At 36.1% G+C, this 15,210-nt stretch overlaps 2 protein-coding genes across 4 annotated transcripts; both read right to left on the reverse strand.

Annotated features, from left to right (window-relative positions):
* Positions 1 to 1,747: 1,747 nt before the first annotated feature.
* Positions 1,748 to 7,963, reverse strand: LOC129362770 (uncharacterized). Of its 3 annotated transcripts, none has more exons than XM_055034493.1 (5): positions 7,876 to 7,963; positions 4,264 to 4,392; positions 3,413 to 3,655; positions 2,560 to 2,670; positions 1,748 to 2,434 (listed from the first exon to the last, which is right to left on the reverse strand). In XM_055034493.1, the coding sequence occupies exons 2-5, from the start codon at positions 4,310 to 4,312 to the stop codon at positions 2,310 to 2,312; spliced, it is 528 nt and encodes a 175-aa protein (XP_054890468.1). In that variant the 5' UTR covers positions 4,313 to 4,392; positions 7,876 to 7,963; the 3' UTR covers positions 1,748 to 2,309. The 3 variants fall into 3 exon arrangements, with proteins under 3 accessions (XP_054890468.1, XP_054890466.1, XP_054890467.1); XM_055034491.1 differs by having other exon boundaries at positions 1,752 to 2,434; positions 3,338 to 3,655; XM_055034492.1 differs by lacking the exon at positions 7,876 to 7,963 and adding an exon at positions 5,764 to 5,839 and having other exon boundaries at positions 1,752 to 2,434; positions 3,338 to 3,655.
* Positions 7,964 to 10,542: 2,579 nt separating this feature from the next.
* On the reverse strand, positions 10,543 to 13,098 carry LOC129362816 (uncharacterized). The gene is made up of 5 exons (XM_055034568.1): positions 12,963 to 13,098; positions 12,544 to 12,801; positions 12,354 to 12,458; positions 12,070 to 12,171; positions 10,543 to 11,971 (listed from the first exon to the last, which is right to left on the reverse strand). The coding sequence occupies exons 1-5, from the start codon at positions 13,048 to 13,050 to the stop codon at positions 11,781 to 11,783; spliced, it is 744 nt and encodes a 247-aa protein (XP_054890543.1). The 5' UTR covers positions 13,051 to 13,098; the 3' UTR covers positions 10,543 to 11,780.
* Between the last annotated feature and the right edge of the window lie 2,112 nt (positions 13,099 to 15,210).

Consider the following 15,210-nt stretch of genomic DNA (forward strand, 5'->3'; position numbering starts at 1 on the left):
GTTACATGGGACACGTCACTGCTAAATTTTGTGCACCTGTTTTCAAGATAAAAGCGTTACAAACCATCTTCCTTTGTGGGTTATCAGTAGCTTGGTTAAGTGCAAGAAAGCAGGTGAGCATTTTTCATCGACGGTGGCTGAAATGGAGCCAATAAAAAAGAACAAAAACTTTCATCTGGAAATATTTTTAGATCACCGATCACAATATAATTCTTCAATTAACCCCCGCCCACGAGAAGTCATAGAAATTTCCAAAAAAATAAACATAAAATGTTTAATCAGGAAAGACACGTCAATCTCACACAGCAGAAAAGACTGAAGGCCATTGGATGAGTGAAATGTCGTCTTGTTAACTACGAATAATCAGAAGAAGTCACAGAAAAAGAGAATTTAGAAGGATTTTAGTTTTTCAGGAAGCAAGTAAAAAACACAAAGCTGTCTGTCTGTCTGTCACTCTCACTCTTTCCAAAAATGCATGTTCTGGGAAATCAAAAAGAAAACACAACCGCAACTAATGGTCAACCTATTGGTAGTACTGCCTTGGTTTCAAAAAGATGACGTTGTTGAATGGGCTTCATTAGATCCCACTGTTTCTAGACATGGGTTTGACACAAACTTTGAGACAATGTTGAATTCAAATATTTTTGAAATATGATTTGTTAATGTGAAAACGCTGTCAGTTTTAGTCCACCAGCAGATAGTGAGCAATGAATGAAGCAATGAGTAATGAACTTTTGGGCTAAACAGTGGACTGGACAGCCTCATTGCTTCACTACTTAACTTTGAATTTGTGTATTATGTGAATAAAAGGTTTTATAAGCAGTAGGAAAAGCATATTGAACATTACATAAAATAATATTTCATGTAGGTATCAAGTAGATTTCATGAACTAATAGAAATTACAAGAACTTTTTTTTTTTTGAAAAAAGATAAGAGCTTTATCTGACAACAACGTATTTATCAGTGCTGGTTTCCTTAATTTTGAGAGTTCGGTGACCGGCCGATATTTACATGTGGAACCGATCTTATCAACTGATTTTATCTACCTCGGCAAACATCTAAAAATCAACCATTGTCCTCTTTTGTTCTTCTTTGAAAAAGGTTTGACTGATAGATAAACCCACCAAGTTGTGACTGCATGTCTACTGTTAACAATAGTTGCCAATGTTGCCAGTTCAGAATCTTTATTGCTATTTTGAGCAACATTTCAGACAAAAATTATCCTTTATAAAGGTCAAGCTTTTCAAAACATTGGTTATCGGTGTTCGAGCAGAAAACTGCCATCGGTGCACTCCTATTGCAATACAGCAACCAGCTTGATGAACAAAAGTATGCATCCATCCATCATCTCAGCCTCTGATACAGGGAAAGGAGCTCAAAGTACTTTGGCGTCTCTGCTCTGAAAGCAGCCAGTTGAGATGAATCAGTGATATCAGTGGCAATACAGCAGTACCAGAACCTACTGGAAGGATTATATATGTGTTTAACCTTTCTAACCTGGGAACACATGGTCATAGATTGCATTGGCTAGCATGTAGCCTCAGAATAGGGAGTTTTTTTTTCCTATTCTGGTTTTAAATAACTCTTACGCAAATACAGGAAGAACATTGGAAATAGAGTAGAAGAATGTCAGAAATATGGTATTTATTTTCCCACAGTGGGCAAATTCAGGTTCAATACCAGTATTCCATATAGGTTCATAGAAAAGATGAAAAAGTGTTAAAAAATATTTTAAATGCCATGGCAGCAATATCACGCTGTTCAAGATTTTAAAATAATAATAATAAAAAAAAAACTGTGAAGTTATTGGAAATAGAAACATGTTGAACTTATGATCCAAGGAATGTGCAACTGAGTAGGAACTTTCCTCTTTAAAAAGTTCAAAAAGTGAATGCATATTGAACAATAAAAGACAACAGTTTACAATACATATCTCAGTAACACAGTATAAAATGGTTTACAATGTATACTCTATGGTGTCCTCATCTTGACTGTCTAAAAATAGTTTTTGATCATTTTGTGCAAAATAACTAAAACTAAACATGCACAATTTTCCCAATTAGCAAAACTACTTCCTAGTATTTTAGGGAATATCAATGCAGAGCATCAACAAATTAAACTTCACAGTGATCAAAACATTTGTGGCAACATCAGACATCCTGCATTATGAGCTTTAATGGGTTGTAAAGTTTTCTAATGTAAAATCGCAATAAAAGGGGATTCCAGCTTTTTCATCTGTCTGTCCTCAGAACATTGTACATTATTTGAACTGATATTCAGTTCAGGATGTCTGTTTTAAAGAGCTGAAATCAGCCTGCAGACTTGATCTGGCCATATTCCACTTCCTCTTCCACTTTTTGCTTAATTGAGCTCCTCGATGGCTTCTGCACTGTTGTAACAACAGCGTAGGTTAAATCGCTGGGATCTTCCGTTTCTGAAAATTAACAATAAGGGTCACTTACTGTTGGTAAAACTTAAAAAAAAAAAACATACCTCCTGTACAATGACAGTTTTCCACAAAAAAAAGCAAGCATAACTTTTTTGATATTTGATTTGTACCTCTGCGTTTTTGTTTTTTCCTCCGTGCATAGACGACAATTAAACTGATGAAAAGAAGAAAAATGCCGAAAATACTTGAAGTGATAAGTCCAATGCTCAATGAAGAACTGCCTGTTTCAAAAGTATAGGTAAAAGGAAACAAGTTAATATAGAAAGAGAGAGCAACACAAATGTGAAACTGTTCAAACATTCTGAACTTCTTGTTGCTCTGAACCAGAATTCAGTCCTGAAGTCTCATCAGATAAGAATAAACACTGGCTTCCTCAATTTAAGCTATGAATGCTACTGATAAAAGATGTGTCACTTATTAAAGTCTGAATATTAAAGTATAATTGATAATTTGTTGGACTTGATGTTAAACACAATTATGCATCACATTAGGAAGAAGTTATGAAATCAAAAAGCTTTTCACTTGATGTTCAAGACTTGGACAGGAACCCAACATGGGCAGGCAGCTTTTAGTTTAGTCTTGCCAGTTCTTGGTTATTAATTTGGTTGAAATTCACAGTTTACTGCTTCTATCTTTGTTCTTTTTAATGTAATTTTTCCTTTCTGTACATTTAAAACTTTCTATAGACTGATTTGCATCACTTTGTGTATAAATGTTGGCATGCAAATAAACCTGTCTGGCAGAAATAAAAAAAAAAATCAATACTTAATATAAGTTCTAGTAGAGATCATGAAAAGTATAATTTTACAGTGTTTTAATCAGCTAGACATATTATCCATATTATGTCAAATAAACCAATCTAATTTTATTTTCTTGTAAGGTATTTACCTTGAACAGACAAATGAAGAGTCCGATTTTCTGCCCGCTTCCCATCTGAACTAAAGACTGTAAGGTTATAATCACCACTGTCACTGTGTTGCAGGTCACTAATCCTGAATGTTCCATTAATGGGTATGAAATCAGATCTGTCTTTTATTTCATTTGTAGCTGTTTCGTTTATCCTCCATCTTAGTAATGTTACATGTTCCTTTCTCAACTCAAATCTAATTCCTGAAGCGTCGTCAATCAGCCGTACAAACACAGTTTCTCCCAAAGTCGCACTGCATTGAGCGCCATCTTTTCTGGCATCGCAGTGAGCTGACAAACCTGAAATATAAAAAAATATAAAAACCAGTTTTTACAATTATAATTATAATTAAAGAACAATGAATTTTCTGAGACAGTCAATACTCACCCGTACTATTATGCATTATGTCTCACTGACAACTAGTCAAAGGCGTTGACATTTGATTAACTACTTTAATAACAATGAGATTGAAAAGCACATGTGAAGACAATAACATTATACTTTTGTGTTTTAAAATTTCTATAATTAGTGTTATTGCTTTTGTTGATTTTTTTTTAAAGTCATGTTGGAGTTGAGCATACTCCACTAAAACGTAAATATCAACTAATATTATATCATCATGTTTCAGAAATATCGCCACTCAAAGATGTAAAGAAATGTGTAAGAAGAAAAAGCAGAAGATAGAACATGGAAGCTTTTTTATGGTTTTGCTGCTCAAACTAAACACGTAAGACTAAGCTGCTTAACAACACGAAGGACAATGATAAGTGTATTTTAAATGTAGTTTTAATGTAGTGATGCAGTTGTTTTTTACTGTAAAGCCATTTTCTTTAAAGTATGGCCAACATTTTATCTAAATCTCTAATAAAACCCTGATAACGTAACTTGAACAATATTTTTCACTCACCTTGAGAAACTCCCAGTAACATCAGCAAAAGTCCAACAGCTGCTGCCATCTGTCTTTATTATTCAGCTTTGTTGATTATCAGCTCTCAGTAATCTTTGACAAAATCCTTGGAGGACTGAACTCCTGTCACTGACAAAGAGAGAATGGAGAGAAATAAAAAAGGAAGTGAACATGCGGGCTACTTGCACAAAGACGGAAGCTCATGGCATCACTACAAAAAAACTATGAAATTGTCAAAACTGAGCGGTCAGAAAAAACCCCACAAAGAGTGAAAACTTATATACTCATGAAATTTTCTTTTTTTTTAAATCAAGATGATTAGACGTGAGTTTTCTCAAAGTAACAGCTGGCAATTGTTCACATTTCTTTTTTTCTATTTTTGTTTTACTTTTCCTTTGGCTAATACTTAATCAAAAGTTAATTGAACTTCAATATAATGCTTTCCTCAAACTATTTGTGAGTATTTACTTTTTGGATTTTGTCACTTTGATAGAAAAGAACACCAAAATATATTTTATGCCAGGCTAACTAACTAATCTCAATAAGAGGAAGATATAAAGGAAGAATAAGGTTTAGAAACGATGTCAACTAACTGATGTGAAAAATTATTAAAATATTAATATTAACACATGAAGTTTAAAAGTTCACTGTATATCTAAAGGACATGGCAAATCTAAAGCAGACGTGGAACAAAGAGGCAAAGAGTTGAGCTAATCTAACTGGTGACTGATTTTGTTGCGACTTGCTGAAAATATTCATAGGCTTGTATCATCTTAGAGCAGGCACAGTTCTACCACAGAAAAACAGAAAATAAGTCTGTGTTCAACATTGAGCTTGCTTATTTTTAGACACCAGTGAAGAGATGTGTCTTTTCAAGTTGGGCTTTTGTAATAAACCACTTCCCACAGCAATTGTAAGTGCTGCCCTTTTTTTGCTGTGACAAAGCCAATCACCTTCACTGAATAAAATTAACTACTTAGTTTTATAGTTGATACTGACATCACAAAAAAAAAAAACGAAAAACAGCCAGGCTGTTTATGTTTCTGAAAGCTCACAACACAATTACACCCAAGCATTGGACGCAGATCACCTTTCTTTGATTTCAACATATTCCACAGAAACAGACTTCTTTGACTGTAAACCAATCAAAGTGAGCCCTCATGAATTACGTCCGCACAAAATATTTCCTGCCAACATCCAGAAAGAGAACCTGGTTGAGCGAGACAGACTGCAAATCCTCGCAAAATAACTGCAGGAAAACAACTTTAATAAATGTTACTCAACCTTAGGATGAATCTGTTAGTTATCCATCAGTTTGGTTCTCAATAAATAAACTATTTTGAGAAAGGGTAAGAACTATAAAAAACTATATAGTGAGTTAAAATTTTCACGAAAGTAAAATGTTCGTTTTGTGGCACATCTGTATCGTATTTTGAAGGAATATGTAAGTATGTATAATAATGACCTTTACATATAGTAATAAACATTTCCACATATCACCTCAGATGTCCACCAGACTCTCAGTTGCGCCATGTCAACTTTTTGGGATTCCCCTCCGTTCTTACGTCACCGCGCTTCCTGATCGGCTACTTGTCACATTCAACAGGCTGTCTAAACATATTTTAAAGTGATATGGATTTTCATTAAACCTGTTGCTAGAAGGGTTAAAAACTTAAGAAAAGTGGACAAATTAAGTGAGAAAATATAAAATGTATCCAGTGATTACTGCTGAATCAGGGTTTCTTTTTTTGTCTGGGTCAGAGCAAGGACGCAGGCAGACAGTACAACATGGCTGACAACATAAATCACATGAAGAGTAAACAAACTCCTGGCTGCTAACTCAGAAGATCACATGACTTAAACTGCAGGATTACAGCAGCTTCTGATTATAGAACAGTTTCAAGAGCTCCCAGCTTATCTTCTTGCATACAAAAAGGCAAAACTGAAAACCGTGACAGTCATGACAGGTTTAGAGAAGCAAAAGTCACGACAACAGTCGAATCGATAAGGACCTTTTAAATTCAGGAAAGAGCCAACATGCTGAAAGAAGGAACAAAGATGAAGTAGTTTTGCCTATAAATTATAAAAGGTCTAAAATAAAAGCTTTGTAATGCAAGATAACCTTTACCTGACCATGAAAAATATAGCGCTGAGAAAAAATTATCTCCTAAAAGACTTGTGCTTTTGCTTTTCTTCTCTCAACACTTAAATGTTTCATTTTAAGAAAGAATATTTCATATTAGACAAACATAAACTGCATAAATACAAAGCACAGTTAACAAATGGTTGTTCCATATAAGGATCTAACTACTGTAACTTGGCCCAATGCAGAAAGTAATTGCCTCCAGTACCTGGTAGCTGGTTGTGCAATACTTGGCTGCAACAACCTCCATCAAATATTTGTGATAATTGTTGCTAAATATTTTAAATAAATGTTGAAGAAAGGCACACCACTGTTGACATAGAATTTTAAGTTAGCACAATACTGCACAGGATAGCTTTGACACATATAAAATATAACATAGAAAGTTAAAGTACACTCTAGGTTCATATAAATTTAGATGAAACTAAAAACAACGGCTCAATCTCTGAAACGCAGATAAATTCTTAAAAGGAGGATCAGACAGAAAAAAACAGAAAACATAGGCCTAGACTCCTTGGATCTCTTTAGATAAGGAGCCTGTATGCCAGGCAATTAACAAATTCCTGAGCATGGTTCAAAAGTTCACTAGGATCTTAAAACTTTTTAAAATAATTTTATCTATATTAGAATTAACTATATTTCTTTAAGCATGTTTTTATATAGTTACTTATTAGATCCAAACTTATAGTCATTATTTAGCATTACATTGTGTGCAAGCTTGGTTAAAATACAAACTACTTTTTTGTGAAAAACAGCTTGAGGAAGAGATAGCGCTGCAGCTGCACTCGTATATCAAACTGGACAGCGGCAGGTACGAAAAGAGCCGGGCCATATATCTGCCTTTGGGGCTCTTGAGCAGGAGGTAATAAAATTAACATTAAGACAGCCCACACAAAGGAAAAGAACACACCTCCTAATGCATATATTTAAATGATGAGATTACGCATTCTATAAAATGATTTGGTTTACAGCAGAAGTTCGAATCGCTTGGTGCTGAGTGAGTGGTTCCCAAAAATGCATTTTTGAATCAGGTAATATTCTGTTTTGTCATTGGGTGTTGGCTTTTTGATATATCTGGGTGTAAGTGGTGTTCTGTTATTCTGTATGTATTTGTATTCACCTTTGGATAAAGTTATGGATATCTGAAATCTGACGTTGTATGATTGGTGTTTTCTCTCTGCACACTTACACAGACACAGGAATTCGGGACAAAGAATTAATTAATGAGCTAAATCAAGTTCGTCATCTTTTTAATTCTTAACACCACCTTCTATGCAAAGTTTTGAGGCATTAATGGCATTAATTAGATTCACATCCAGACCCTAAATAGATACCTCATATAGATTTTTTTGGAGCCATTTAGAAGCTATTTTGAGAGACCAAAACTTTCAGAAAATTTAGATTTTCTCTGATCAGTCCACAGAATAGTTTTCTGAATTTTGGTGATGAGGGCTCATAAAGATGTTTACCTTTTAGAAGCCTGAGACAGGGTCTTGTGTTTTGTGGGAAGGGGTGTGTGGAGAGGGGCTCAGTCATGGTTTTGGCCCTGGAACTTTCCCAAAGGAGCCATTTTCATCCAGTTTGTTTCTTGCTAGATCTCTTCCTTTGAAATCTTCACCCACCACTCGAAATGCTCCAGCTGCTTCTCAAGACAAACATCCAGGTCACTCAACGAATATTTGCCTGGGAGGAAACAATTACAGTGGCGGAGCCAGAGGGGTGGCCAGGGTGGCACTTGCCACCCCCAACAGACCCCTGGCCACCCCTAGTGCCACCCCACTGGAAATGGTCATTTTAAAATATAATACTTATGAGATCGGCAAAGATTTGCCAGGAAAACTGTAATTTCCGACTGTCCCTGAAGGCAGCTCGATGCCCGACGCTGTTCACTGGTTAAACTGGCATGTGGGTCCTGCTTGATCCAAAACACATCAAAGGCTTTAGAGTTACACCGTCGAGGAGTTTTGAAGGTATTTACATTTTACCGCTCAGCGGTAACCGCTGTTACCTTCCTAATGAGAGGCGGCACTTGTCATACATTTCTAAAAATATAAATGGTTGTGCACCGCTGCGTAGTGCCTCGTTTATTATATTAGCCATGCTAGTGCTGGTAGATCGTGTTTTAGACAGATTCTTTTAACATATCTTTTAGTGACATGCTGCCCTCTAATGTTTTATATCTCTCAGCTCTTGCTTGAAATGTGTGGTAAGAATATGTGAAAAACCATTAAGTTTTATAATGACTGAAATGTAAGTAGGCTATGTCATATGAAAGCTTTGAATTATAACCTAACTTGTTATATTAATTAATTTATTTTTAATTTAGTATTTTAGCTAGCTACAGAAAACTAAAAACTATAGTTTAAATAATAGTTAAAATAGTGTTGTCTCTGCCAAACAGTCATGGAGTCTAAATACCAGGCTCTTATTTTGTGTAGAGCCCAAATGAAGAGAAAAGGGAATATCTGCCAGTTATTCTTAAAGAGGCAAAAACCAGGACCAGACAGAACCCTGCAGCAGTGACCAGGACCAGACAGAACCCTGCAGCAGTGACCCGGACCAGACAGAACCCTGCAGCAGTGACCAGGACCAGACAGAACCCTGCAGCAGTGACCAGGACCAGACAGAACCCTGCAGCAGTGACCAACCTGGAGAATCCAGCCAGGAGACACCAGGCCCAAGTGGATCACCAGCGGGTTAGAGGCTGTGACAGAGAGTTATTAAGTATTACAATCCAATAAGCCTAATTCTAAAGGTTAGCATGATGCTTTTTGCATTTTTTATGTGTCTGTTTATGCATTTCCAATTAAGTTCCAGAGAGAGATGAGGGTGATACAGATTCAGAGTCAGACTCTGGGAGGAAGACAGTGAAGCAGGAATGGCACTGAACTGCCCCCACCCAGCACAACCTATTGCACAACAAAAGCACCAGTTTATTTATTTATTTATTTTTGAGAATTTGTTTTTGGTTATATTCTGGGCTCTGAGTTTACATTTACATGTTCACTGTTCCATAGTGCCGTTAATCTTAGTTAAAACAACCATTTTAATTTGAGTGTGTGTGAGAAAATATTTGTTTCCTTTTGTTCATCATTTGTATATGGACCCCTCTGATAAAGCCTTGCTCACCCTTTGGCCAGCCCTTGAAAAAAAGTCTAGCTCCGCCACTGGAAACAAACCAGCAAGAAAAAAAAAACAAAAAACGCCACTGCAGGTTGGGTCAAGAATTTTAACGGCCAAGTCTCACACACGACGCTTTTTCACACACTGAACTTAACAATACAAAGGAGCCTAAAGAAGCCTTTCAGACTATAGGATGGCTGAACAACAGGCTGTATATAGATAATGATTAGCTGGAAAATAGAACAATAACAATATTCACCAAATCATTAAGTTTTAGTAATCTAGAGAAGCAGATTACTAGATCTGCTTCTCATAATAGTGTGAACCATAATAGTGGATCACATTATTATGTGTAGAACACACATAATAGATTTGTGTGATCCAGGTTCCCAACCTTAATAATTCTTATTGTTCTTTTTTCTAGCTAATCATTATCAATTGATTTTGACCAATAGATAATAAATTTGCATAGTTATTGCCCCATATTCCTGCACATTAACTGAAGTAGGGTAAAACTAGAGGGCAGTATAGTACATGTAATGTACTATACTATACGATACGCACACACACACACACCCACACACAAATTCTCTTTGATTTTTTATTTCCTATATATTGAATATGTGGCTTCCAATTCAGTATACTGTTTCTAAAGTAACTTTCACCCAATTCAATACATTCTCTGGAATCCCATATCTTATTTATTTATTTATTTATTTATTTATTAGTTAACGTCCAATATTAAATCCTCTCCCATGTCCAGATGCCCCCTGGTGGTGGTTGAGGAGAAATTTTCCATATTAAATCCTCTCCCATGCCCCTGTAGTGAAATCCCAGCCAGACAATATAAACATTTATGCACAGACACACACACACACTCCCTCCCCCCCACACACACACACACATACCCACACACACTATCTTATATGACATTTTTTGGCATATGGTAACACTTGAAGACATCTCACTGTCGTGTTTGTTGAAGACCCAAAATACAGCAGGACAAAGGGATGTGACTGGCATAGTGGAAATTTAATGAAAAAAAGAAAAACCTACAGAACATGAGAAAACCAAACAGGCATTTAGGAAATGATGAGAAGAGAAAGAGTTAAATAATGAGACATATGATTACCAGAGTGAATTGAGTCAGCCATGACAGCGACATGCTAAGGAAACTGAAGTAAAAGGTGACAATAAAATTCAAATACTGGAGCAACATGACTTAAATTTAAGAAGGAACTGAAAAATAAATTCAGGCACAGAGCATAAAAGCACAAGGGATCTTAAAACTAAAGACTGCACGTAATAAAGAAAGCAAAATAAAACAGAACAGTAGTTAAGTTCCTCAGTTATGCATGTTTGTTGCATTCATAGTTCCAAAAAGATTTGTTTCCTCGGAACCAGTAACAGGAAGAGAGATGAGGAACAAAACATTTTAATCCACAAGACAGCACACAGACATGCAGTCTGAACAGCCTGAGAATCAGTTACACAGCAAACCTTCATGGATGGATGGATGGATGGATGGATGGATGATTGGTTGGAGTCCTTGTCAAATAGTATTTTGACTAAAGTACCAAAGGGTTGGAGGCCCAGCTGATACTTCTCAGCTAAATTCCCAGGTTGGAGGCCTTGTCAGAACAACTTGACTAAATTCCCAGAGGGTGGTTCAACTAAAATCTACAAGAGAGGTGTTTTTAGAGTCCCTCATTTTATGAGGACTTCCCATAAGGAAGAATCCTCGCACTGATAGAAAATTGTTTGTTGCTGCGGTTTTTATTGCCATGTCATTGCTGTTGTGTGTGTGCATACAAGAGTGAGTGGTGCTCATCTCTCTCTGTGAGTAAAACTTTTTGTCCTCGGAATTAGAATCCTAAGTGAAGAACCGGACTGAGGCTAGTCTTTAAGTTGCATGACTTTGTGTTTTGTGTTTTTGATGTAAAGCACTTTGAAATGCCTTGTTGCTGAAATGTGCTATATAAATAAAATTTGATTGATTGATTGATTGATTGATTGATTGATTGATTGATTGATTGATTGATTGATTGGATGGATGGATGATTGGATGGATGATTGGATGGATGATTGGATGGATGGATGATTGGATGGATGGATGGATGGATGAATGGATGGATAAATGAATGATTGGATGGATGATGGGATGATTGGATGGAAATTGCTTCACATTCTTCTAGTTTCTGTTGTTTTGCAGTCGCTGTAAACTTCCTAAATTGCTTACATAGGTTTTTTTTCAGAGATTTGCATAGATACTCTCATCCACATTTCCATACAAATTGTTGTCCATATTTCCATATATCACATCATCAGACCACCTCGGTTGTTTTTTAACTCTGCCATACTCCGCTTTGGTATCTCCGCTCTGCTCCTGTCGCCTCCTCCCCTGATCAGCAGTGGTCTGTTTTCTGTCATAAATAATTTCTTCTGAAGAAGAAGAGCAGCAAGGAGAGGTACAAGATAAATATGAAATTGTAAACTTCATGTTTGCTTATGAAAACTTAGCAAATTGAGATGAATGGTACCTTTGTGGTTTGTTTTTTTCCTCTTCACACAGAAAATTCCGATGCTGACAACTAGGATAATTAACAGAGCTCCAAGTACGCCACTTATTATTGGCAATAGTGCTGTTCAAAAGTGACGAAAAAAATAAATGTTTAAGAAAGGTAATGTGATTTCATACATATTTGTGATTAAAGAAAGAAATAATACATTATTACATTCTCTACAAAAGAGGTTTTCACTTCATAAAATACCAACATTGTTCAAGAATAGATTTAAGGTTGTGTTTCTAAATCTGCCATCTCACCCATGATGTTCAGTGTCTCTGGTGAAGGTTCAACACACAGAGTGTTATTTTCTTTAAACACCCACTTAGATATGCGTATACCATTTGAAGTGCAGTTTACAAAGTCTGTATTCAAAGAAAGCAAACAAAAACTATTATTTACGTGGTGATCAGAGTTATTAGGTTTAAATAATCTATCTTTTCCACTCACCACAGGAAGATGTGATTTTCTCTTTGAGAAGAGAACCGACTTTAGTCCTGACTGAGCAAACCAGGCGTCCTGCAACGTTTGGTTTCAGGACAATGGTGTTAGACTGAGTATTTTCAGAGAGGAGCTCAAGGTTTGACAGTTCCTTTCCATTCAGAGTCCAACTGTATTGAGGATTATTCCCTCCTTCAGAAAGACAGGACACATTCACCTGTCCTTGGGACAAACACTCAGCAAACAGTTGGACAGAGGTCACAGGAGCTGAAAGAGAAATTACAACAGTTTTAGAAAATATTTAATTTTCAATGAAGAACAGAAAAGGCATTAGTGGTAGAATCATGCTCCTTGTTGAATAAAGGCTACATTATGTGTCTCAGTAAAATATATGAATGAACTTTAACAGTAGGAAAAACTTGAGTCACCTTCAAGAGACAAATTAAATCTTCGATATTCTTTCTTCTTTCCATCAGAATCAAAGATTTCCATAGCATATTCACCACTATCAGTCATCTTGAGATTACTGATACTAAATGTACCATTGCTTGAAATAAAGCAATATTTCTCCTGAAGAGGATTCAAAATAACTTCATTCTTTTTTATTGTAAGGATTATTGACGTTGTATGTTTTATTTGATAATGCTGCGATTCTGAGACGCTGTCCACCAGTTTGACACACACAGTTTCTCCCAGAGGTCCAAAACACAGAGCTCCATCCTGTCTGCCATCACAGCAAGTTTCCACTCCAGCAGAGGCTTAAAACACAAAGAAGAAAAATTATAATATTTGTGCTTTTGTTCTTACATAAAGAGCTGATTGTTTTTTTTTTTTCTGTATTCAAATAAGCATCACTTCCTGCTTCTTGAAACCTTTGTCTTACTCTACAACATCACTTTCCCATTTCTTATTTGTTTCCTTCATTTATGTGTTGTTTCTTTAAACACAACAACTCACTCAGTTAATTCCTTTATCTGGATAAAAAAACAATTATAGGACCAATCTTATGCTTTTCAAAGGAATTGTGACAGTCAACCGAAACAGGCAATGCTACAAAACTTTCCTATGAAGTATCAAAAATAACTCCAAGCAAACATGTATTTGTCTGTCACACTTACTATTCAAGATAGTTTTATTTCCTATTCATAGACATTCACGCTCTGTAATAATTTGCCCACCTGTATAAGATTGAAGTCAAATTTAAATACAGCATTTTAAAACTACCATGAAAAACAACATACTCACTCACCATAAGACATGAAAAGTAGAATCATCAGTAATCCAGCAACAGCCTCAATGACTGTAGACCAGTTTCCAGGCCACATTGTTCAACAGTGAACTGTGTAAAATGTTGTGTTACTAATCAGTCTGAGAAAAAAAGACGCTTGTACTGACATGAAAAAGGGAAGTGATAATAACTTAGTCATCTCTTGACTGAAATACTAAACACCTTCCTCCAACCAGGTCGTTGGAAGAACCAAGTTCTTCTAAAAATGTATTTATTTGTAGTAAAAAAACTAAACATCTTTTTCCTTACATTTTATAACACAAAATCCACAACATACAAACTTTACTTTGTGATACTAAGCACAAAGTATCACACTTTGTGTACTTCTAGTGTCACACTTTGTGTACACAAAATATCACACTTTGTGTACTTCACGTATCACACAAAGTGTGATACTAGACACATAAACATGGGGTTTTTAAAACATTTTATTAGTAAAATTCTGGAACATGTGTCATATTTAGCTGTGTTGATATCCCTAAGTTAAAAAATATGCTATGACACATACAGTGGAATATTTTCGATCAAAGCATGCACATAAAAATTGAAAAATCCTGAAAATTGATGTTGAGATAGCTGATTCCTATCTATTTTAAGTAATCTTTAGGCAATTTACAAAGAACAATTGGCAAACATTTCATACTCCAGGTGTGCAGGTCTGGTACAATTTCAATAGTGTGATGGCTTCTGGAAGCCAAATGCAAGCAGAGAGAAGGTAAGTTGAAATGAAAGTTTTTCGACAGATTACTTTTGTTCACAGTCTAAATTAAAAGTAAAGTGAGGCAACCAAAACTAAGATTAATACCAAAGGTGAAGTTAATTTATGTGACAGCAACGTCTGGAGACTAACAGTGAATAACAAGAAACAGGAGTTGGAAACACAGAGGGATGACTCAGTGGCGGAGCCAGAGGGGGCTCCGGGGTGGCACTTGCCACCCCCAACAGACCCCTGGCCACCCCTAGTGCCACCCCACTGGAAATGGTCATTTTAAAATATAATACTTATGAGATCGGCAAAGATTTGCCAGGAAAACTGTAATTTCTGACTGTCCCTGAAGGCAGCCCGATGCCCGACGCTGTTCATTGGTTAAACTGACATGTGGGTCCTGCTTGTTCAAAAACACATCAACGGCTTTAGAGTAACACCGTGGAGGATATATTTACATTTTACCGCTCAGCAGTAACCGCTGTTACCTTCCTAATGAGAGGCGGCTCTTGTCATACATTTCTAAAAAGAAAAAAAAAATGGTTGTGTACCGCTGCGTAGTGCCTCGTTTATTATATTAGCCATGCTAGTGCTGGTAGATCGTGTTTTAGACAGATTCTTTTAACATATGTTTTAGTGACATGCTGCCCTCTAATGTTTTATATCTCCCAGCTCTTGCTTG

This window comes from Poeciliopsis prolifica, unplaced genomic scaffold (assembly GCF_027474105.1).
Source record: "Poeciliopsis prolifica strain line A6 unplaced genomic scaffold, Auburn_PproV2 SCAFFOLD009, whole genome shotgun sequence".
In the NCBI taxonomy this organism is placed as follows: Eukaryota; Metazoa; Chordata; class Actinopteri; order Cyprinodontiformes; family Poeciliidae; genus Poeciliopsis; species Poeciliopsis prolifica.

What these genes read in the sequence shown, in the direction of transcription:
- LOC129362816 (XM_055034568.1), bottom strand. Translation starts at nt 13,050, where the DNA reads ATGACTGATAGTGGTGAATATGCTATGGAAATCTTTGATTCTGATGGA. An exon ending in ATTTAATTTGTCTCTTGAAG is followed by an intron (nt 12,802 to 12,962) that starts GTGACTCAAGTT and finishes TTTCTCTTTCAG; the next exon opens with CTCCTGTGACCTCTGTCCAA. An exon ending in AGAGACACTGAACATCATGG is followed by an intron (nt 12,172 to 12,353) that starts GTGAGATGGCAG and finishes ACTTTTGAACAG; the next exon opens with CACTATTGCCAATAATAAGT.
- LOC129362770 (XM_055034491.1), bottom strand. Translation starts at nt 4,312, where the DNA reads ATGGCAGCAGCTGTTGGACTTTTGCTGATGTTACTGGGAGTTTCTCAA. An exon ending in GTTACTGGGAGTTTCTCAAG is followed by an intron (nt 3,656 to 4,263) that starts GTGAGTGAAAAA and finishes TTTATATTTCAG; the next exon opens with GTTTGTCAGCTCACTGCGAT. An exon ending in GAAAAAACAAAAACGCAGAG is followed by an intron (nt 2,435 to 2,559) that starts GTACAAATCAAA and finishes GTTAATTTTCAG; the next exon opens with AAACGGAAGATCCCAGCGAT.